Source organism: Theropithecus gelada, chromosome 2 (genome assembly GCF_003255815.1).
Source record: "Theropithecus gelada isolate Dixy chromosome 2, Tgel_1.0, whole genome shotgun sequence".
Classification (NCBI taxonomy): domain Eukaryota; kingdom Metazoa; phylum Chordata; class Mammalia; order Primates; family Cercopithecidae; genus Theropithecus; species Theropithecus gelada.
In genome coordinates this window covers 44749841-44772193 of record NC_037669.1, presented here as the reverse complement: position 1 = coordinate 44772193, position 22353 = coordinate 44749841, and the positions used below count along the sequence as shown (strand labels likewise).

At 44.2% G+C, this 22353-nt stretch overlaps 1 protein-coding gene across 4 annotated transcripts in view; it reads left to right on the top strand.

The window, feature by feature from the left end:
- The window catches only part of ITGB5 (integrin subunit beta 5), a 131317-nt gene that overhangs the window by 23787 nt on the left and 85177 nt on the right, over window positions 1-22353 (top strand). For all 4 annotated transcript variants that reach the window (XM_025375276.1, XM_025375274.1, XM_025375275.1 and 1 more), the window contains one exon: window positions 13440-13644. In XM_025375276.1, coding sequence (XP_025231061.1) covers window positions 13608-13644 — 37 coding nt within the window. In that variant the 5' untranslated portion in view covers window positions 13440-13607. The remainder of the gene's footprint in view (window positions 1-13439; window positions 13645-22353) is intronic.

The following is a 22353-nucleotide window of genomic DNA, read 5'->3' as shown; positions in this document are numbered from 1 at the left end:
GACAACATAGAGACTCTATGTCTACTAAATAAATCAGGAAAGAAAGAAAGAGGGAGGGAGGGAGGAAGGAGGGAGGGAAGGAAATGTAACTTTCTAGACTAATCAGAACATGATTGATTTCTAAATTTCCTGTCTTGAAGGAAATTTCTGGGTCACAAACCCTCCATGTAAAAGGGCCCCATTAAGGTTATTTGTAAAAGAACCCAGGACTTGCTGTTTTGGACTGGCTCAGTCTGCAACTCAGTGTGTGATCCCTGTCAGGAGGACCAAGAGATGGCTCTCGGGAGGCTGGGGTTAGTCTCCATCATGGCAGCCTCAGAGGTCTGGGGATTCCTTTAACCTATGATGGCTAAAAATGATCATGTGGGGACCTTACTAGATGTCATACCTTTTGTACATCATATAATATCTCTGATTCTCACAACAGCTCTGTCGGTGGGTGTAATACACTTGTTTTATTGATGAAAATATGAGGCTCAGAGCAGTAAAGTGACTCTCTCAAGGTCATACATGTGTGCCAAAGCTGGGGTTTTAATCTGACTTCTGAGCCCAAGCTTTTCCCTCCAGACTATATGGCCTCTTGCTTGCTATATGAACTCTCTAAAATGTCATTTTAAAACTTTGGGAGTTCTCAGTTTACTTTGAGAGAGGAATCTTTCCAACATATAAACCTTTAATCATATTTGTGATTAATCGTACCATCTTTGTTATCACCCTTCTTTAAAATCTTCCTTTTGTTCTCTGTGACCTGCAGGGCAGGTCAATAGAGACCTGCTCTGTGGTCTCTTGCCTTCCTCCTGCCATCATCTCTTGTCTGACCTGAAATTTAGCCAGAGGGAACCACCTGCAGATCCCCAGAGAACTCAGCTTGAGAACCCTGCCTGATCTTCCCGGTGTTGCTCCTCTCCCCAGAAAGCCTTCCTGGCTTTTTCTTCCTCTTTCCTTCTTTTTTTTTTTTATTTTTTATTTTTTTGAGACAGGGTCTTGCTCTGTCACCCAGGCTGGAATACAGTGATGCAATCGTAGCTCACTACAGCTTCCCTTCTGGGCTCAAGCAATCCTCCCACCTCAGCTACTAGGTAGCTGGGACTACAGGTGTGCGCCACTGTGCTCGGCTAATTTTAAAAAAATCTTTTAGAGATGGGATCTCTCTATGTTTCTCAGTCTTGTCTGAAACACCTGGCCTCAAATGATTCTCTTGCCTTGGCCTTGCAAATTGCTTGGATTACAGATGTGAGCCACCATGCCCGGCCCCTCCTTTCCTTGACTGATAACCTTGTTTTATCATTTTTAAGAATCAATTCGGCCAGGCGTGGTGTCTCACGCCTGTAATCCTAGTACTTTGGGAGGCTGAGATGGGCGGATCACAAGGTCAGGAGTTCGAGACCAGCCTGGCCAATATGTTGAAACCTCATCTCTACTAAAGATACAAAAAATTAGCTGGGCGTGGTGGCGTGAGCCTATAATCTCAGCTACTCGGTAGGCTGAGGCAGGAGAATCGCTTGAACCTGGGGGGTGGAGGCTATAGTGACTTGAGATTGGGCCATTGCACTCCAGCCTGGGCAACAGGGTGAGACTCTGTCTCAAAATACAATACAATACAATACAATAACACAACACAACACAACACAACATATTACATTCAGGCCCAGCGTGCAGTGGCTCACACCTATAATCCCAGCACTTTGGGAAGCCAAGGTGAGTGGATTGCTTGAGCTTAGAAGCTCAAGACCAGCCTGGGCAACATGATGAAACCCCATCTCTACAAAAAATACAAAAAATTAGCTGGGTGTGCTGGTGCATGCCTGTAGTCCCAGCTACTTGGGGGACTGAGGTGGGAGGATCACTTGAGCCCAGGAGGAGGACCTGTAGTGAGCCGAGATTGTGCCATGGCACTCCAGCCTGGGCGACAAAGCAAGACCCTGTCTCAAAAAAGAAAAAAAAAAAAAAAAAAGAACCGGTTCAACCTCATCTACTCCATAACGACCTGCGTACCTGATCGTCTCCATCTGTCTATCCAGTCATTTATCCATCCATCCATCCATCCATCCATCCATCCATCCATCCATCCATCTGTGTATTCATCTGTGTATCCATTTGATATGAGAATGTAAGCTCCCTCCACTAGAGTGTTAGGGACAGGGGTTCTTTTTTTCTTTTCTTTTGAGATGGAGTCTCACTCTGTAGCTCAGGCTGGAGTGCAGTGTTGTGATCTCGGCTCACTGCCACCTCTGCCTCCTGGGTTTAAGCAGTTCTCTGCCTCAGCCTCCTGAGTAGCTGGGATTACAGGCACGTGCTACCATGCCCGGCTAGTTTTTGTATTTTTAGTAGAGACGGGGTTCACCATCTTGGCCAGGCTGGTCTTGAACTCCTGACCTCGTTTGTGATCCACCCACCTCGGCCTCCCAAAGTGCTGGGATTATAGGCGTGATCCACCATGCCCAGCTGGGGCAGGGGTTCTATCTGTTTTCTTCATTACTGTATTCCTGAATGGTGCTTACCACATAGTAGTTGCTCAAAGGATTTCACTGGATGACTATTTATTGTGTGTCTGCTAGGTGCAGGCCATGACTACCTTTTTGTCTCCGTGTACTCTGTGCTTCTTTAGCACTTATAACCTCGTTTTGCTTTAATTTGTTTTCATGCCTGTTACCAACTAAATCATCATCTCCTTCAGAAACTGAACTGCCTTATTCATCTTGGATACCCTGTATCCAGTCAAGAATCTGGCAGGAATTTGTATTTGATATAAGAGTACTGTTAAAAAGACATGGAGTTAGAAAAACCAAAGTTTCAATCAGCTTTGCCATGATTTAATTTCTTGATATATAAAATGAAGGTGACAGTTCCCACCCTCCAGCATAACTGGGAATGTAAAATGAGATCGGTGCATAAGAGGACTTGTGGACGGGGCTGATTAGCTGAGCCTCCTGAATGGCTGCCACTGTCATCCATAAGTATTTTCTAGTGACATGTGGCTAGAAAATCCAGAAGCCAGGTCCATTTTTACTTTAAGTAGCTTCCTTCCTTGTGCTAGTACTTCCACAAGTCAGACTTCCTGATGTTGACAGTAAATGAAGGTGTCCCTAGGAGCTTGTTATCACCCCAACCCACATTTGGGTTCCCTGTCTAGCTCACTGGGCTGCCTCTCTGCTCATCGGAAGCCTCATTCTTAGCTGAAGAAATTCCTATGATCCCTGCCCTGGAAGGCAGCTTCCCATCTTCTTTGCGGGTGACCTCTCCCCAGGGCATGGATGTGTTTTAGAGAGCTAGGTTGGAGAGTTCGGGAACGGTTATTTATTTATTTATGGCAGGGTCATCTCACTCTCATCATCCAGGCTGGAGTGCAGTGGTACAATCATGGCTCACTCCAGCCTCAACCTCCCAGCCCCAGGTGATTCTCCCACCCAGCTTCCTGAGTAGCTAGGATTACAGGCATGTGCCACCATACCTGGCTAATTTTTGTATTTTTAGTAGAGCTGGGGTTTCACCATGTTGCCCAGGCTGGTCTCAAACTCCTGGGCTCAAGTGATCTGCCTGCCTCTGCCTCCCAAGTGTTGGGATTATAGGTGTGAGCCACCATGCCTGGCCATGAATGGTTTTGATCAACCCCTTCTCCTTAGCAAGACTGAGTAAGTGTCGCTGGGTGCCTTCTTAACCATATATCCCAGGACATCATCAAAAATGTAATGAGCGTTTGATGTGTGTGTACGCTGAGGGTTGCTGCCCAGTAGACAGCCAGTGAGGGCCACGTTCCCAACCTATGAGGATGAATCCCACGGCACATTCCATGGGGATTCTCCTGCTCTAGGTCCCATGAAGACTTACCCTTATTTTACTTGAAGTGGGCATGGGCACTCCTTATCCCTGCATTTCACATCCCTTGTAACCTAATTCCATGCCTTCTGGCTCCGTCTCCTCCCACAGGTATCATGTGTGAGTCCACCAGTGTCCTTCCCCACCACCCCCTGAATGGTGCTCTTGCTGGTTTTCTCTTAGTTGGCTCTGTGCCACATCAGCACTGGCTCTCTTGCCTTTGTTTACTTTTTTTTCATTTTTAATCATTTAGTTTATTTTTGGAGACAGTGTCTTATTCTGTTGCCCAGGCTGCAGTGCAGTGGTGTGATCATAGCTCACTGCAGCCTCAATCTCTCAGACTCAAGTGATCCTCCCACCCTGGCCTCCCGAGTAGCTGGGACTATAGGCCTATCCCACAACACCCAGGCAAAGTTTTGATTTTTTGTTTGTTTGTTTGTTTGGTAGAGAACAGGTCTCACTATGTTACCCAGGCTAGTCTAAACTCCCGAGCTCAAGTGATTCTCTCACCTTGGCTTCCCAATGTGCTGGAATTACAGACAGTGAGCCACTATGCCTGGCCTCTTGCCTTTATTTTCTCACCATGGTTTACCTGAGGGTTTCAGACCTACTCTCTGCCCTTATATCCAGAGTCGCCAGACTCTCCCCTACTCTGAGACCAGGATGTGTGGGTCACTGCCTGTCTTGGCCTGTCCACGCTGCCCCTGCCTCTCTGCAACACGCTTTCTACCTTGTTCTAGACAGCCTTGGCCGCTTGCTTCTCAGCCACTTATGGTGCTGTTTGTACAGGACAGCTTAAGACACATGTATTGTGTTCTCACATTGCTATAAGGAAATACCCAAGACTGGGTAATTTATAAAGGAAAGGGGTTTAATTGACTCACAGTTCAACATGGCTGGGGAGGCCTCAGGAAACTTAGAACCATGATGGAAGGTGCAGGGGAAGCAATGCACCTTCTTCACAAGGTGTCAGGAAGGAGAAGTGCCGAGCAAAGAGGGAACAGCCCCTTATAAAACTATCAGATCTCAGGACAACTCACTCACCATCAAGAGAACAGCATGGGGGAACCCGCCCCTGTGATTCAGTTACCTCCACTTGGTCTCTCCCTTGATTTGTGAGGATTATGGGGATTATAGGAATTACAATTCAACATGAGATTTGGGTGGGAACACAAAGCCTAACCGTATCAACACACAATAAACCCCAGCAGTTTATGATCTATTTTGTCCATCATTTTTTAAAATGGACATTTTGTTTCCCCTCTAAGATTGTAAATTTTACAACCCAGCTAGTTGTCTTGAGGAATGTGCCTGGAGGAGAGTGTGTGGATGCTTTCTAGGCAGGGTCTAGGGGTAGCCCACATTCTTCCTACTCACACTGTTGCCTAAAACCCAGCCACATGGCAATGCCTAACTGCAATGAGAACTGGGAGACTTTCTCTAGCTTTGTGCCCCAGAAGAAAGGGAGAATGGGCTCAGTGTACTGGCAGCTTATGGTCGTGTCACTCGCAAGAGGACAGTGGTTTGGGAGAAGTGGGCAAGGCTTAGGGATCTGTGCTCCCTGTGAGAAAGCAGGTTTGGGGAAAGCAAGAGAGTAGGCAAAGACAGGCAGAGAGATTGCACTTAGGCCTTGCAGAAGCTGGGAGGCTGTCAGGGTGTGAATATGAGGCTCCGTGAAATGGCGTGGCTGTGGGCAGTAACAGGCTGCTGTGAAATCCGGGAGAAGGACCAGGTTAGGCAAGGCCACCACTGTGGAGCTGAATTCCCACAGGGAGAAGAACGATGAGGCCTGAAGTATTTGGATGCGTGGAAATGGGGTCAGGCATGGGAGAAGACTAGTGAATTCTGGGCTGGAGTGAGCAGTCTTTGCCTGGGGAAGTAGGTGTGGAGAAGAAGCAATGCATCAGCAGGATTGGAGGTAGGAGCATGAGGAGGGAGACAGGTGAGAGGCTGGGAAGCAAGATGGGCCAACTGAAATGAAAAGAATCAATATTCAATCCAGCTCACATAAACTATAGATTCCTTAAAGAACATCTCCTTGTGGTCAGACTAAATGAAAGAAATAATATTGGCCTGTTGTAGACACTTCATAAATATTTGTTCAATGAATTAAATAAGTCCATTGGAAGCTGGTAGAGGGATTTCTCCATCCCCCAGGCAGGAAGTATACGTGGCAGTGTGTTGCTGACACACAACACACATTTTGGTTGTCATCAGCTACCTTCTCACATCCCTGAGGGTTCTGCCAAGTTGGAGCTGCAGGCATGGTTGGTTAGGGGGCCAGGCTGTGCTGTATCCCAGCCAGAAAGGTCAGCCTCAGCAAGAAGCCAGCTCCCCACCTGTGTCCACTTCTCCCCTGGGTTCTCTGCCTGTTTCCCAGTTTGTTTCTTCCCTCTTCATCCCAGGGATTGGGTATGCTGGCCTCCTTTCTTGCTTGGCCCTTTTGTTCAAGGACCTACAGTTCCTCAACTCTTCTACTCTGTTTCAGAAGCAAACAAGAATTTGTCTTTTCCCCCAAAACAATCACCCTCGCCTTTTCAGAGTTTTAGCCTTCAGCAATAGTAGGTAGGATGGCACTCAAATAATGTAATGTCTGGTCTGACATAGAGGAACCTGAATGCACTCACTGTGATGCTGGACAGCCAAGCACCCATTGAGCACTAGCCTTGACTGCAGGGTAAGAGATCTTGATTAGCAAAAAATATATAGGGGAGCTGGGCATGGTGGCCACGCCTGTAATCCCAGCACTTTGGGAGGCTGAAGCGGGTGGATCACTTGAACTCAGGAGTTTGAGACCAGCCTGGCCAACATGGCGAAACCCCATCTCTACTAAAAATACAAAAATTAGCCAGGCATAGCGGTGGGTGCCTGTAGTCCCAGCTATTCGGGAGGCTGAGGCATGAGAATCACTTGAACCTAGGAGGCGGAAGTTGCGGTGAGCAGAGATCAGGCCACTGCGCTCCAGCCTAGGCGACAGAGCGAGATTCCATCTGAAAAACAAACAAACAAAAAATAAAATATATATGGAGTCAGATGTTACATATTACAATAAGTAGCAGACCTCATCTTATCCTCCATGTAACAGTGATGATGGGGTGAGTGAGCATGATGGCCTACAATAAGTTGCAAACACCAGTGTTCTAACAAACTAAAAACAATCTAAGTTTAAAACACCTCTCTTTTCTCTTTTATATTATTACCACCTAGTAACTAAAAGCAGCAAAAGGCCAGGCGTGGTGGCTCACGCCTATAATTCCAGCACCTCGGGAGGCTGAGGCGAGAGGATTGCTTGAGCCCAGGAGTTGTAAACTAGCCTGGGCAACATAGTGAGACCTGGTCTCTACAAAAAAAGTAAAAAATCAGTGGAGTATGGTGGCACCTGCCTGTAGTCCTAGCTACTTGGGAGTCTGAGGTGGGGAGGCAGCTTGAGCCTGGGAAGTTGCAGCTGCAGTGAGTGGCGATCACGTCACTGCACTCCAGCCTGGGTGAAAGAGCGAGACCCAGTCTCTCAAAAAAAAAAGCTGCAAAGGACACTTCAAGTTTCTGTTTCCATTCTGCTGCTTTTCCCCTTTGGAGAGTTTGATAAGGGCATTTCTGGAGACCAGGGATCAATGCTTTGTTTGTGTATGGGAACCTCTTGCAGCATAGAGCATAGGGAGCATCTGCAAGCAGTTGTGTTGTGGCCTGTTAGAAGCCCATCCTTGTTTGGGCTCCTTTTGTTCAAGAAACAAAAGGTTTCCATTTTTCCCTGTTGAAATGAAGTCCCCCCTCCTCTTCTATAGGTTGAGGCGCTTCTGTACCTGTTTCTCTGCAAGAGGATATTTATCCCTCATGTTTGGTAGGTAACAGATCTCTGTATTTGGGGCAGCAAAGAAATGCTCCCTTCGGAAGGATGGAATCTGTGGGCCCAAAGTTAGTTTCCTGCTGCAGAACTTGGCAGTGGCCTTGGCTAAAATGGGAGGCACACACATGCTGCAAAGAGCACTGGATTTGGGCTCAAGAAGCCTGGGCCAGATGAACTTCAACTTCTTGGGTGAACTTGGGCTTGTGGACCTCTGATTTCCCACCTGTGGAAGCCAGGGGATGGCACCAGGTGATGCAGTCAAGGGCCCTTCCCCTTGGAACTTGCTATGTCTGACACCTGGCAGAAGGTCTTGAGTGTCAGGTTTCTGGGATCTGAAGCTGTTACACCATCAGACATCGGGATGTCATTCATGTCAGGAGGACTTTCTTTTTTTCTTTCTTTTTTTTTTTTTTTTTTTCAGCTTTCATGTTAGATTCAGAGGATACATGTGCAGGTTTGTTATATGGGCATACTGTACTCAAGTAGTGAGCATAGTACCCAATAGGTAATTTTTCAACCCATAAACCCTCCTGCCCCTGTAGTTCACAGTATCTGTTGTTCACATGTTTATGTCTGTGGGTGCTCAATGTTTAGGTCCCACTAATAAGTGAAAACGTGGTATTTGGTTTTCTGTGCCTGCATTAATTTGCTTAAGAAGGAGAATTTTCTTAAACATGAGTCTGCCTTTTCTCTAAGTCTTTATGATTTGAGGCATCTGTATTCATTGAATTTGGAGCTTAGAAATATAGACATTGAAGGGCTGGGTGTGGTGGCTCACACCTGTAATCCCAGCACTTTGGGAGGCTGAGGCCGGTGGATCATGAGGTCAGGAGATTGAGACCATCCTGGCTAACACGGTGAGACCCCGTCTCTACCAAAAATACAAAAAATTAGCCAGGCATGGTAGTGGGTGCCTGTAGTCCCAGCTACTCGGGAGGCTGAGGCAGGAGAATGGCATGAACCTGGGAGGTGGAGCTTGCGGTGAGCTGAGATGGTGTCACTGCACTCTAGCCTAGACGACAGAGCAAGATTCCAAATCAAAAAAAAAAAAAAAAAAAAAAAGAAAGAAAGAAATATAGGTCTTGAGACATTTTCTTTCTTTCTTTCTTTCTCTTTTTCTTTCTTCTTTCTTTCTTTCTTTCTTTCTTTCTCTCTCTCTCTCTCTCTTTCTTTCTTTCTTTTTTCTCTCTCTCTCACTTTTGTTTTTGTTTTTTTTTTTTTTTACCTTAAACTACTAAAGGTTAAGAGACGTTTTCCTGATTTATAATGTTTGTATACCTGGAAGGTCATAGCCATTACTAGATATGCCCCTGGTCTCTGTCATTTTGGTTTTCTCTCTTTAAATATGCATCTACCCTTGTTCAAAATTAAAATATCTAGGCCAGGTGTTGTGGCTCATGCCTGTAATCCCAGCATTTTGGGCGGCCACGGCCATCATCTGAGGTCAGGAGTTCGAGACCAGCCTGGTCAACATGGCAAAACGCCATCTCTACTAAAAATACAAAAATTAGCCAGGCATAGTAGCACACGCTTGTAATCCCAGCTACTCAGGAGGCTAAGGCAGCAGGATCACTTGAACCAGGAGGCGGAGGTTGCAGTGAGCTGAGATTGCACCACTGGACTCCAGCCTGGGTGACAGAGTGAGACTCTGTCTCAAAAATAAAAATAAAAACAAAAATACTTAGAAAAGAGCACACAGAATAGAAGCGAAGCTCTTGGCTTGTGGCCTGACTCCTTCTGCTGAGGTCTGCAGCACTCTCAGTTCCTTTTCTTGGGCAATAAGAACCTATAGCTACAAATCAGTTATGCTTACTCATTCCTTATCGGGTCAAAAATAAATCAATCAAAAGAAATTTGTCACAGCAATTTTTTGGACTCTGTGCCAAAAGAGATCTTCACCTCTTAGGGGAATTTCCGTGTTAAGGCAGCTGTCTTACCCTCAAAAGCTTCTTTGGACCTGCCGTGCCCCGTGGTGCCTCAGCTAGTGGCTCTGAGTCCCTAGAGCTCTGGGACAATAATGACAGGACTTGATATATAGGTAAAGATGTCTCAAAGTTATTGAGCACGTCAATAAAACCACATGGCCTGACCCAGGTAGCAAGAAAGCGAACTTTGACACTGATAATAGAGATGCATGGCACTGAGAAGAAATCTAACTTTGGTCCACATGGCATATGGGTGTCCTTTGCTGTCTATAAAGCTGGAGTTACTGAGAATAGGACTCCCTTTGTACCATCACGTTGCTGACTCGGTCTGCACTTCCGAAGTCAGTGCAACCCTGCAAGTTGCAGCTTTAATGTGATTAATAGTGGTTTCCACACTGGCAACCAGGTGACAGTGCAGGAGCCCATGATTCTTGTTAATGCAGCTAACTTCAGGGAAGCCTCGTATGCACTGGAGCTGAGGTTTATCACAACCTCAGCTGAAGAATGTTTTTAAGGAGAAACATGGGAAAGCTGCTGCCAATGAAGGGCATGAAGAGGGCTTTGCTCCTAACATCCTGGAGAATAAAGAAGCCCCAGAGCTGCTACAGTGTGCACTTGGGAAAGCCAACGACACAACTAGGGTTATAATCGGCATTTATCTGGCTGCCTCACAGTTCTTCAGGCCTGGGAAATATGATTTGGACTTTAAGTCTGCTGATGGTCCCAGCAGATACATTTGGCCCTGTACAAGTCCTTGATCTATGATGGGTAGTGTCCATCAAAAATCCCTTTGAGCAGGATGTTGGGAAGCTCAGATGAAGTTCACTGCCAGTGCACGTATCCCAGCAGTGGGGGGATCATCTCATTGACCAACCTAAAGGAATTGTGCACCTGCCTCCTGCTTAGGTGAAGCAGGTTGGCTCTGTGTCCTGGTCTATTCCAGAGTGTAAGCTGGTCCAGACCCGTAGGAGGTGTGTCAGGGGTTCCCATTACTCTGAGGAGACTGACCATGCTTCCATTGCCACCCTGGTGGTGGGGCTGTGCACTGGACTGATCAAAACAGGTACACCTTGACAAACAGAACTGGGCCAAGTATAGTCAGGTCCTCAGAAGCAGAGGGGCCGGATAGCAAGGCTCAGTTCGCCAGTGAGAAATTCAGAGATTCTCTAGCAGAGTAAGCACTGGGCAGGCAAGTCGCTGAGCTCTTCAAGCTCTGGAAAGCTAATTAGACATCTACTTCAGACAGCTCAAGACAGCAGAACCAAACTGGCGGGGCCCTCAGGTTGTTACCCCTCCTTTTCCCAAACCCTGTGTTTTTCTTCTCACTGCTTCACTAGAACTGCTATATGAGAGTCAAGCTTGACCACCTGAAACCCCATTTAGAAAGCTCTGCTTTTAAATCTAAGGCCAGAGGCTGGGCGCAGTGGCTCACACCTATAATCCCAGCACTTTGGGAGGCTGAGGCGGGCAGATCACAAGGTCAGGAGATCGAGGCCATCCTGGCCAACATGGTGAAACCCTGTCTCTACTAAAAATACAAAAATTAGCTGGGCATGGTGGCACGTGGCTGTAATCCCAGCTACTTGGGAGGCTGAGGCAGGAGAATTGCTTGAACCAGGGAGTTGGAGGTTGCAGTGAGCTGACATTGCGCCACTGCACTTCAGTCTGGTGACAGAGCAAGACACTGTCTCAAAAAAAAAAAAAAAAAAAAAGTAAGGCCAGAATAATATATGTGTGTGTGTATAATGTGTGTGTGTGTGTGTGTGTGTGTGTGTGTGTGTGTGTGTATATATTTTAACAAAGTCTCACTGTTGCTCAGGCTGGAGTACAGTGGCAAGGATCATAGCCCACTGCAGCCTGGAGCTCCTGGGCTCAAGCGATCCTCCCGCCTCAGCCTCTTGAAATACTGGCATGAGCCACCATGTCTGGCCAGAAAACTCATTTTTCTAACCTTGTTTCACAACAAGTGTTTATGGAGCCATTTATACCTTTGGTGTAGTCCTGGAGGTTGTTGACAGGCAAGATCCTTGGGGATTTAGTGCACAAATAAAAAAATCATTATTTAAAAAAAGAAAAACCCAGAAAACAAACAAACATACCATAGGCTTAGGACAATACCTCTGGCTTTACTTGTTTAAAACACTGCAGTGTCTTCTTGACTTCTTGTTCTTTTTTGTGTTTGCTTTTTGTTTTTCTGAGACAGGCTCTTGCTCTGTTGCCCAGGCTAGAGTGCAGTGGCACAATCGCAGTTCACTGCAGCGTTGAACTCCTGGCCCAGATGATCCTCCTGCCTTAGTCTCTCAAAGTGCTGGGATTACAGGTGTGAGCCACCACACCAGGCTGGCTTCTTAATCTTGAATTTTACAAGGATTCTAAAGGGCATTGGGTAGTTCTAGGATATCTAAGACGTTGAGGGAGGGTGCATTCCTCTGATTTTTGTGCCTCTGCCAGCAGTCTGGCTTCTAACAAAGTGGTCAAGGGATGCTGACTCACGTGAGGCTTCTGGCAAAGTGTTCCAGAGGGAAGAGCAAGAGACCAGTGTCCTAACTCCTCCAGAAAGACTCATAGGACAGCACTGGCCTCCAGCCTGCCAGAGCGGGAGGTGGAGGGGGGATCTTGTTTTTTACATTCACCAGTGAAAAGGTGCTCAGAGAGAAGCCTGGGCTTGCTTTGCCATTAAAAACCCCTTTGCTGGAAATGACCAGGGAGGCTTCATGTTTTATAACAAAGTATTTTGTTTCATTGTAAAATTAATACCTTAACCTCCTGCTGTCCCAAAAGAGGTTGAGTTGTTCTGACGTCCAGCTTTCTCCCAAACCCAAAGAAAGACTTTTCCTATCAATGTGTTGTTATCACACAAACAACAAAGATAAAAACAAAAATGTTTTTGTCACTTTACTATAGCACCTCTTTTAAAATTTTTCTTTTAAATCCTAATAAATACAGTTCTATATTCTGGGATTTTGTTTTCCTCCTTAGTGTAAATATTTTAAATTTCTTCTTAATTCCCATAATTATTTGTAATGACTGTCATCTATTGAAGTGATATGCTATGTTATTGTTACGGTTTAAGGATTTAGGTTGGCAAGTTTTAAAGATTATATTACAAATAATACTGCCATATACATCACAAAGAGTTTCTCCTTTCTCTTTAGATGATTTTCTTGTGATAAGTTTCTTGGAGTAGAGCACTGGGTCAGTGGATATGACCTGTACTGCCACGTTGTTCTCTTGAATGATTATTCAGCATCCAATGCCAGTGAAAGATGTGAACAGCTTAAAGGTTAACTCTTGAATGCCCAAGGGAAGACTTCTCAGCCACTTATATGTCATCTTATTTATTTAACTATATATTATTTCATCTACTTATTTATTTATTTTTAGAGTTGAGGTCCCATGTTGCCCAGGCTGGTCTCAAACTCTTGATCTCAAGCGATCCTCCCACCTCAGCCTCCCAAATAACTGGGATTACAGGCATGAGCCACCACGCCCAGCAATATATAACAACTTTTAAAAAAGTTTAGCTATACAACTTTTGATCATTTCTGTTTCTTTCTCTTGCTAATCATGTAGGCAGTTAGGAACATTTTAACCATCAAAATAACAATGAAACCGAACATTTTTATTATGTGTTTACAGTTTACAAAATGCTTTAATATCCAGCAGCTCAGTTAATCCTTACAATACTTGGTGAAGCACCTGGGATAGGGATTACCATTTCCTCCATTTTCAGACAATGAAAATGGAAAGTAGAGAATTTAAGGTCAACCGGATGGAGACGCAGCCACAGCATGCCATGTTTTCGGGAGACATCCTGACCACCTCCTGCTCTCTTCCTCTTTTTCCCTGCCTAGGACTTCGGAAGCCCACGGTCCATCACCTCTCGGTGTGACTTGAGGGCAAACCTTGTCAGAAATGGCTGTGGAGGTGAGATAGAGAGCCCAGCCAGCAGCTTCCATATCCTGAGGAGCCTGCCCCTCAGCAGCAAGGGTTCGGGCTCTGCGGGCTGGGACGTCATTCAGATGACACCACAGGAGATTGCCGTGAACCTCCGGCCCGGTGAGTTGCCCACAGAAAGGTCTGGATGCTCTGGGATCAGGAAGGCCCATGGAGGAGGTGGGACTTGTTAATAATGGGGCAGTGAGTCAGGCCAGGCTGAGAACAGAGCTACAAGATGGTGATGGGGAGGCGAGGCTCAGACCTCAGGAAGCAGAGTATGTTCTTATTGGTGTGTCTGTGGATAGGCTCCTGTGGACAGAGGAAGATCTTTGCTATTTTTAAACAATTGTGGTGAAATATACATAACATTTACCATTTTAAGTGTACAGTTCAGCAGCATTAAGTACATTTACAATATTGTATAAACATCAGCAGTATCTATTTCCAGAACATTTTCATTGTCCTAAACAGAAAACCTACACCCATTAAACATTAATTCCTCATTCTCTCTTTCCCTTGGTTCCTGGTAACCGGCATTCTACTTTATTTTTTATTTTTCATTTATTTTTATTTTTAAATTTTGTTTAAATCAGGGAGCAACTGATGGCAGAAATTACAGTCATTCAGGGTGTAGTGGCTGCCCACTCTGCTTTCCGACTCTGAATTTCACTAGTCCAGGTACCTACCATAAGTGGAATCATCCAGTATTTGTCCTTTGAAGTTTGACTTATTTCACTAAGTGTAATGTTTTCAAGTTTCACACATGTTTTGGCATATGTCAGAACTTCATTCCTTTTTTGGCTGAGTAATATTTCATTGTATGGGTGTACCACATTTTGTTTATTCATTTGTCTGTCAATGGACATTTAGGTTGTCTTCAGCTTTTGGCTATTGTGAATAATGCTGTGGTTTATTCTAGGAGGATGCTGGTAGATTTACTCCTTAGTGAATGCAAGTTGCTCAGGAAACACGCCACTTTTAGGAAAAAGTGTTTTTCCCCATCAGCAAATTCCATTTGAGTCTGTAGCATTCTGGAAGGACAAACTTTTAGAGTGGATATTTTTTTTTTTTGTGACCCTCGGAACCTGCAAACCTTAGAGTTGCTTAATATAAGGAAATGGTAATATAATTACTTATAATGTAATACAAATAAACAGTTTTGCATACCTACTATGTGCTAACCACTTGACCTAACTTTAAGGTAGCTATCTTTTTTTTTGAGATGGAATATCGCTCTGTCACCCAGGCTGGAGTGCAATGGCACAATCTTGGCTCATTGCAACCTCCACCTCCCCGGTTCAAGAGATTCTTCTGCCTCAGCCTCCCTAGTAGCTGGGCGTGCACCACCATGACCAGCTAATTTTTTTTTTTTTTTTTTTTGTATTTTTGTAGAGACAAGGTTTCACCATGTTGGCCAGGCTGGCCTTGAACTCCTGACCTCAGGTGATCTACCCTCCTCGGCCTCCCAAAGTGCTGGGGTTACAGGCATGAACCACCATGCCCTGCCAGGTAGCTCTCATTTTACACACAAGGAAACAACCTGCTCAAGGTCTCTCAGTTAGTAAGTGGTGAATCAATTCAGCCCCAGGTCTTGGTAACCACAAACCCGTGGTTGTTTCTAGTTCACCACTTTTATCATCGAATATTCTGCATATTAAAAGCCTTACAATGTCAAAGGGTTGGATGTGCATGTGGCTAAATTGGAAAGTATTATGCTATTGGGAAGGGGCAGATTTTTTCACATTTCACTGATTTTTTGCCGTTTTCTTCTATCCCATGGTCTAGGAAACCATTGGCAGTAACTGTTTGTAGATGGTTTATGTAGACTCCAGGGAAGCTTATAGCAGTGGAAAGATCATGGATCTGGCTGGCTCTCTTGGGTTCTAGCTCTGCCTCTGTCCCTAGCTCGGAGACCCTGGGCAAGTTACTCCATCTCTCAGCATCTTAGGGTCTTTGTCACCTTTGTTCCTCACGGGCGTGTTCAGAGGCTTAAATGGGACTTTTTGTATCAGTGAACTTTTCAAAGTTAAAATTTTTATTATTTTCAAAGAGCAGTGGCCAAGGGTGCCAGATGGAGGTTTGACCAGGGATGCTCAGTGCCTCAGAAATGGATTTAGCACAATGCTGCATGTGGCAAGCACTCAGTAAAGCTTGTTGTTGTTGTGGTTGTCATCATATGGTCTGCACCATGAGTTTTTCAAGAAAGAGCTGCAAGTCATCATAAGTTGAGAAATGTTTTATTTTGTCTATTTTAATTGTCTTGAAAATAAGAAACAAAAGAAGAGTGTAAGATGGCCCTGCTGGATAGAGAAGCCTAAACTATTGGGTTGCCTGTCCAGGAATCAGTGTTGAGATTAATTGAAGTTAGGATTTTTGCAAACCTTCTCACTGTCAGCGACACTCAGCCTTTTTAGTGAGATACTGAGTTGAGAGAGAAAAGGAAGGGAACTCTTACAGAGCTGGTGAGTGGGTAGAAAAAAGTCAGCTGAACCTTTATGTGGGCAGATGGTTGGTGATGTCCTCTGGGGAAAGAGAAATCTCTTATATGAAGACAGGCTCAGGGTCAAGGGTTTGGACCTAAAGGGGATATAGGAGTTGTTGTAGACTATTAATATATTGGAACGTTGTGTTGTGTAAGAATAGTGTATTGACTAATATGAATGCCATATCTTCTTTTTTATCATAGTAACAGTATAGCAATAGCACATGAAATTCTAGAAAAATAATCCACTTTAACATAATATTATTTTTCATTTTTACTATGTCCTCTGTCTTTATTCACCTCTTTGTATTTTTCATATACTTATTATCATAAGGTATGTATAATTGTGCTATTTTCATTCAATAATCTTTGAAAATGAGGACAAAAATTCACACCTCCGAAAGAGTCTGTAGTTTCAGAGCCATTGTGGAGGAAGGTTTTAATTTACATTTTTGGAACTCCTTACCTAGAATAGCTCTCAAAGCCTGTGGTGTTCTCTCCAAGAAGTATCCTTTATGGTGGCAAATCTCTCTTCTTTAGGGTAGACTTAACTTAGGAAAGAGTTGCATCACACAAATCCAAAGATGTCCACACTTCAATAATTCCAGTTTTTAAAATCAGAATTAAGGTGTGAGTGTGAGCAGAGATGGTTGTCTGGTTTGACTACCAACTGGCCTTTATGGCAGTCCCTGTAGAAGAGTTAGAGAAGGCCAGGTAAGGTGGCTTATGCCTGTAATCTCAGTGGTTTGGGAGGCTAAGGAGAGAGGATCGATTGAGGTCAGAAATCTGAGACCAGCCTGGGCAACATAGTGAGACCCCGTTGCTATGGGGGAGACTGAGGTGGGAGGATCACTTGAACCTAGGAGTTTGAGGCTCCAGCCTGGATGAAAGTGAGACTTTAAACAACAACAACAACAACAAGAACCCAGAATAAAAAGCAAGTGATTTGAGTAACGGCCGGTTTGTATGCAATCCCATATTTATGCATAAAACTCAATATATGCTCAATTAAAGAAAAAAATCATTCTTATTTGGCATAGTTACATCTCCTGCTAAGCATTATTATGATATGGTTTCTGGTTTTAGAAATAAAATGGAAACCATGACCCTATGTTTATACAAAAATACGGTGTGGGTGCTGTGTACAGCTCTGTCTTGTGGAAGGTGTCGTGGTGGAGAGCCCAGTGCTGGGGGTGTCAAGTGGATGGAGGAGCTGACTGCCTTCTGGAAACACACCCAGACTATGAAGAGGGTTCAGTCTGAAGAGATGAAGACTAGGAAGAGATCTGATGAAAATACGAGTTCCTAAGACCTACAAGCATTGTGAATATGTTTCCCAAATGTAGAAACACTTGAAACCAATGATGCCTGTTAAAATTTTGAAAATATAATTTTAACATTTATAAAGAGATGTGCAGGCAAACCCCAAGAATTTATTTGGGGGGAGAGAAAAATGGTATGTCACAGTTAGCAAAATTTTCAGTTATGCAAAATGCATATTTGCCTCAGGGTATTTCCCCCCTGACTCTGGAGAGGGCTTTCAGTTATATAGGGGTTGGTTTTTCATATATCTATCTATATATATATAGAGAGAGAGAGAGAGAGAGAGACAGAGTCTCGCTCTGTTGCCCAGGCTGCAGTGCAGTGACATAATTTCAGCTCACTGCAGCCTCCCAGGTTCAAGCGATTCTTATGCCTCAGCCTCCTGAGTAGCTGGGACTAGAGGCACACACCACCACACCTGGCTAATTTTTGTATTTTTAGTAGAGACGGGGTTTCACGATGTTGGCCAGGCTGGTCTCGAACTCCTGGGCTCAAGTCATCAGCCCACCTCGGCCTCCCAAAGTACTGGGATTACAGGCATGAGCCACCGCGCTGGGCCTCCATTGTATATTTTTAGAAATGCTTTTGTGTCTCCTCCCTTGCCCTACCCCCCATGCCTCGTAATAGTTATTTGTTGAGTGAAATATAAGACTTTGCCAGACTTATTGCAGACTAATCAAGGACAAGCCTCAGCATAATATGAAAGACACTTCATGAAGGCAAAGTAATTGTTCCAAGGTAAGTCTCAGGAAGGAAATAAAAAGAATTTCTATCTACTTTAAGCAGGACTTTTAAATTTTTTTAAATTGAGATATAATTCACAGACCATAAGATTCACCATTTTAAGGTATACTTAGCATATTTGCAAGGTTGTACAGTCAACACCACTGTCTAATTCCAGAACATTTTCCCAAAAAGAAGTCCCATACCCATGAACAGTGACTGCCTACCCTACTGTCTCCCACCCTCCCCTTTCAGCCCCTGCTATACACCCGTCTACTTTCTCTCTAGTTTTGCATATTCTGGGCATTTCCTATACATCGTATAATGTGTGGCTCTTTTAGCTGATTTCTTTCACTTAGCAACATGTTTCAAGGTTCATCCATGTTGTAGCATGTACTTCATTCCTTTTTGTGGCCAAATAATATTCCATTGTATATGTATATTTTAGTTGATGGACATTTGGGCTGTTTCTACTTTGGGCAATTCTTTTTTCTTTTGTTTTAATAACCCCACAATTAACATCCTATATTTTGGGGCAATTATGACTAATGCTGCTATGAACATTCATGTACACACTATTATGGGGACATATGTTTTCAATAATCTTGGGTCTATAGCTAGGAGTGGAGTTGCTGGGTCATATAGTAATTCTATGTTTAACTTTTTGAAGGACTGCCAAGCTTTAGGCAAGATTTTGTGTAAATATAGGATCATGTTTTCCATTTTATTTCCATACTGGAAACTACATGTCAGGATAAGAACCTTAGAAAAAATCATTAACAAAGAGCATAAAATCCTTAAGAAAGTACATAAACTTGAAAGTAAAGCTTATTGAGAATGGTCAAAAGCTAAAGGTGGTTGTGAAACACTGAGCAATTAAAAAGGGTTTATAAGTCATTATTGGCCTCAGTCCTTTAACCTCTTAAAAAATGACCCTTGATTGGTAGCTTTCTTACATTTTGAAACAATTTTAGACTTACAAGAAGTTGCAAAAATAACACAGAGATGTTCTATGTACCTTCCTCTGCTGCCCTCAATGATAACATCTTAATATAACAAGAGTACTTTATTAAAACCAGGAAACCAACACGGTTACAATACTATTAACTAAACCACAGGTGATTGGTTGCTTTTGGGTTTCCTGCCAGCCCCTGTTTTTTTCCTCCCTTCTTCTTCCAGGTTCTACTTGGAAGTGCCAGTTTTTAGGTATTGCTTTTGCAATAAAGTTGCCACCCTGGGTGACAGTGTAGATAGCTTAAATAGATGAAGAAAGTATTTTGATGATGGCTGGATAAGGGGTTATTTTAAAGGAAACTGAAAGTGTAGAGCCCTGGGCTTGGAGGCAGACACTGTAGAGGACAACCATGCCTTCAGGTGACTTGTTCCTTTATTCCATTGGTCAACAGTCACAATTCTGAGGGGGGGAGGGGGGGCAGTCAGCCTGGCATCCTTGTTCTAGACCAGTGAGGCAATACTTTGGTTCTAGATCTGGATTTAATCCTGGGACACTAAGTGCCTTCTGCTGTAGTGACTGGAAGAGCTGTCTGCTCATTTATAATGTGTGCACCAGGGCCCTAATTTTCTGTTCAGTTGTAGTCCTGTTATAATAGAGTTGATTTTCATGTTTCCCTTCTTTCTTTCAGTTTCCAGCACAGAATAGTACTTCTAGGGAATCAAAAACCACTTGCATTTATTTTGGGATGGCAAAGATCTTTATTTGCTGAGGTACTACTTTGTCTTAACACTTTGAACAAAATCAGTCTTAAGAGTTTTTGGCTCAAAGACAGGAAACCTGAGGGAAAATAAGAAAGCAGAAAAAATAAAAATTAAAAAAAAGTTTTTGAGGCTGGGCATGTGGCTTTAATCCCAGCACTTTGGGAGGCTGAGGGGGAGGATCACTTGAGCTTAGGAGTTTGAGGCCAGCCTGGGCAACATGGCAGGACTTTGTCTCTACTAATAATTTTTAAATTAGCCAGGCATGATGGCACGTGCTTATAGTCCCAGCTACTTGGGAGGCTGAGGCGGGAGGATTGCTTGAGCCCGGGAGGTTGAGACTACAGTGAGCTGTGGTTGTGCCACTGTACTCTAGCCTGGGTGACAGAACAAGACCCTGTCTCAAAAAAAAAAAAGTTTTTGCTGAAATTCTCAACTCACTCTCTAGAAATGTTTGTTATTTGATATATATCCCTAAGGAAAATGCCAACTTTTCACTTTTTATTAAAGGCAAGGCAGAGAGAAGAAAGCTTTAAAAATACATTTCAGATGGAATGCTAGTTGATACCTGATTATAGTGGAAGAACCTGCACTTACAAACTGAGCAGCACAGAAATTCTGTACAAAATGCAGTTGGAGCTGGGTACTCTGGAACCAGGAACAAGCAGAAGGACATGAGAGAGGCTGCCTGGGGTGGCACATCACAGGTGCCAGGTGATCAATTTCTCTTTTGAGTTTGCCATTTCTCTGGTCCTGCTCCTGGTCCCGAGGCTGGCAGGAATTACATGGAACAGCCCCAGAGAGAGGGGATATAGCCACAGGGATACTTGAGCCTGTAGAGACCCTAAGTGGAGAGGGAAGGAACAGAGAAGGATGAATCCTGACACATGGGCCGGAATGGTGTCACCAGAGACAGGCACAGACCAAGACAGGCAGATTAAAGATGAGAAGCGCTTCCCACACTGCTAGGCAGCAGGAGGTGGTGACTGGCTTAAAGTCTCAGGTATTTTTAAAGGAAAGCAGCATGGCCGGGAAAGTGTTGGAAGGGAGGAGAGTGCTTAAGCGTGCATGGTTCTGGAAGTGTACCCAAAAGTGGAACACATACCCAAGACCTTCTCTCAGCAGAAAGTGCACTTCACATGCAGTAATGGCTTCACCTTCAAGCTGCTAACGTTAGAGGCCTCCCTTTTTGGGGAGTTGTTGGTACACTGGAAGCTTAACTCCCACAGCACGGATCTGACCAGGAATGTCAGTCCCTCCAGGATCTGCTGACAGAACATTCTGTCATTGCCACCGCCTATTCAGGAGTCTGTGGCATTTAAAATCAAGCATATTAGAGGCAGCAATAAATCCTCATTCTGAACATCAGTGGTGTTACCGTCTTTCTTACATCCCTCTCTTTCTGGAAAAATGGGACAGTATTTCTTTTTAACAACTTCAGCCTTCCTTTGGGAAGGGATGTGTGTGTGTGTGTGTGTGTGTGTGTGTGTGTGTGTGTTTTCTTACTGATCAATTTCTCTTAGAATGTAATGCCAAGAAGTTTCTTGCTTCAGAATAGATAGCCTCTTAAAATACAAAGGGACCTATATATCATGCCTTGTTTCCCTCAGCCTTCCTGTCTGGAAAATTTAGGGTTAAATTTGTATGCCCAAGGCTGTAGCTGTTGAAATTCAAGTTGCTGGCAGGATTTGCTGTCTCTCTTTTTATCCTCACAGGAAATTGCTTCAGTAATTGACTTTTGGGAAAACCGAGGCCAAAGTTTTCTTTGTATAGGAACATTTGTGCGGTGTTTATCTCTTTTAATCCCTACAATAGTTAATATCCTCCCTACTTGACTGATGTAGAAACTGAGCAGTGAGTTGAAAGGAGCCTGAGTTCTCCCTAGTCCTTGGTGACCGGGTCTGGATTCAAACCCAACTCTCCTGCTTCCAAGCCTCTATCTCATAGATGCCTCTCCACCTCCCAGAATCCAAGGCAATTATTTGTTTCCTGGTTTTAAAGTGCCCATCTGTTAATTTCTTATAATTCATAAAAAAGTAGAAGTAGATTTTGGATAAAATAAGTTGGAAGTGGGAACTTGGGGGGACAGGTGGCAGAAAATGCAGAAGACCTATGAAAAGATCATGGCATCAGGCAAAGGAAATAGGATTGCAGGCTCTGGCCATTTGGGGTCTGTTGCCTGCCCATGCAAGGGCCAAGGAGGGAGCTCCCTTGCCCCCAACCCCCCCCCCCCGCCCCTCCCTACTATGATGTGGCACCCAAGGAGCCCTCTGGTGGGACCGGCTGTGTCCGTCTGACCAAAGGCAGACACTGCAGCAGCCTGGAATTCATTCTGGAAGAAAAACTTGAACATTCCTCTGTTTGAGTCAGACTCTGATGTTTTTAAAAAATAGGCTTATACCAATAGGCAACTCAAACCTCCATCAATCCTGAGGTGCCTAGAACTGTACACGCAAAGACAAGTCAGGGGAAGCAGGTTCAGAGCTGCCACTCTGACTACAGGCAGTAATGATCATAATCATACTTCATCTGTGCAAGCCTGTACTGCTCATAAAACACTGCTCTCCCTCATGAGCGCATAATAGGCT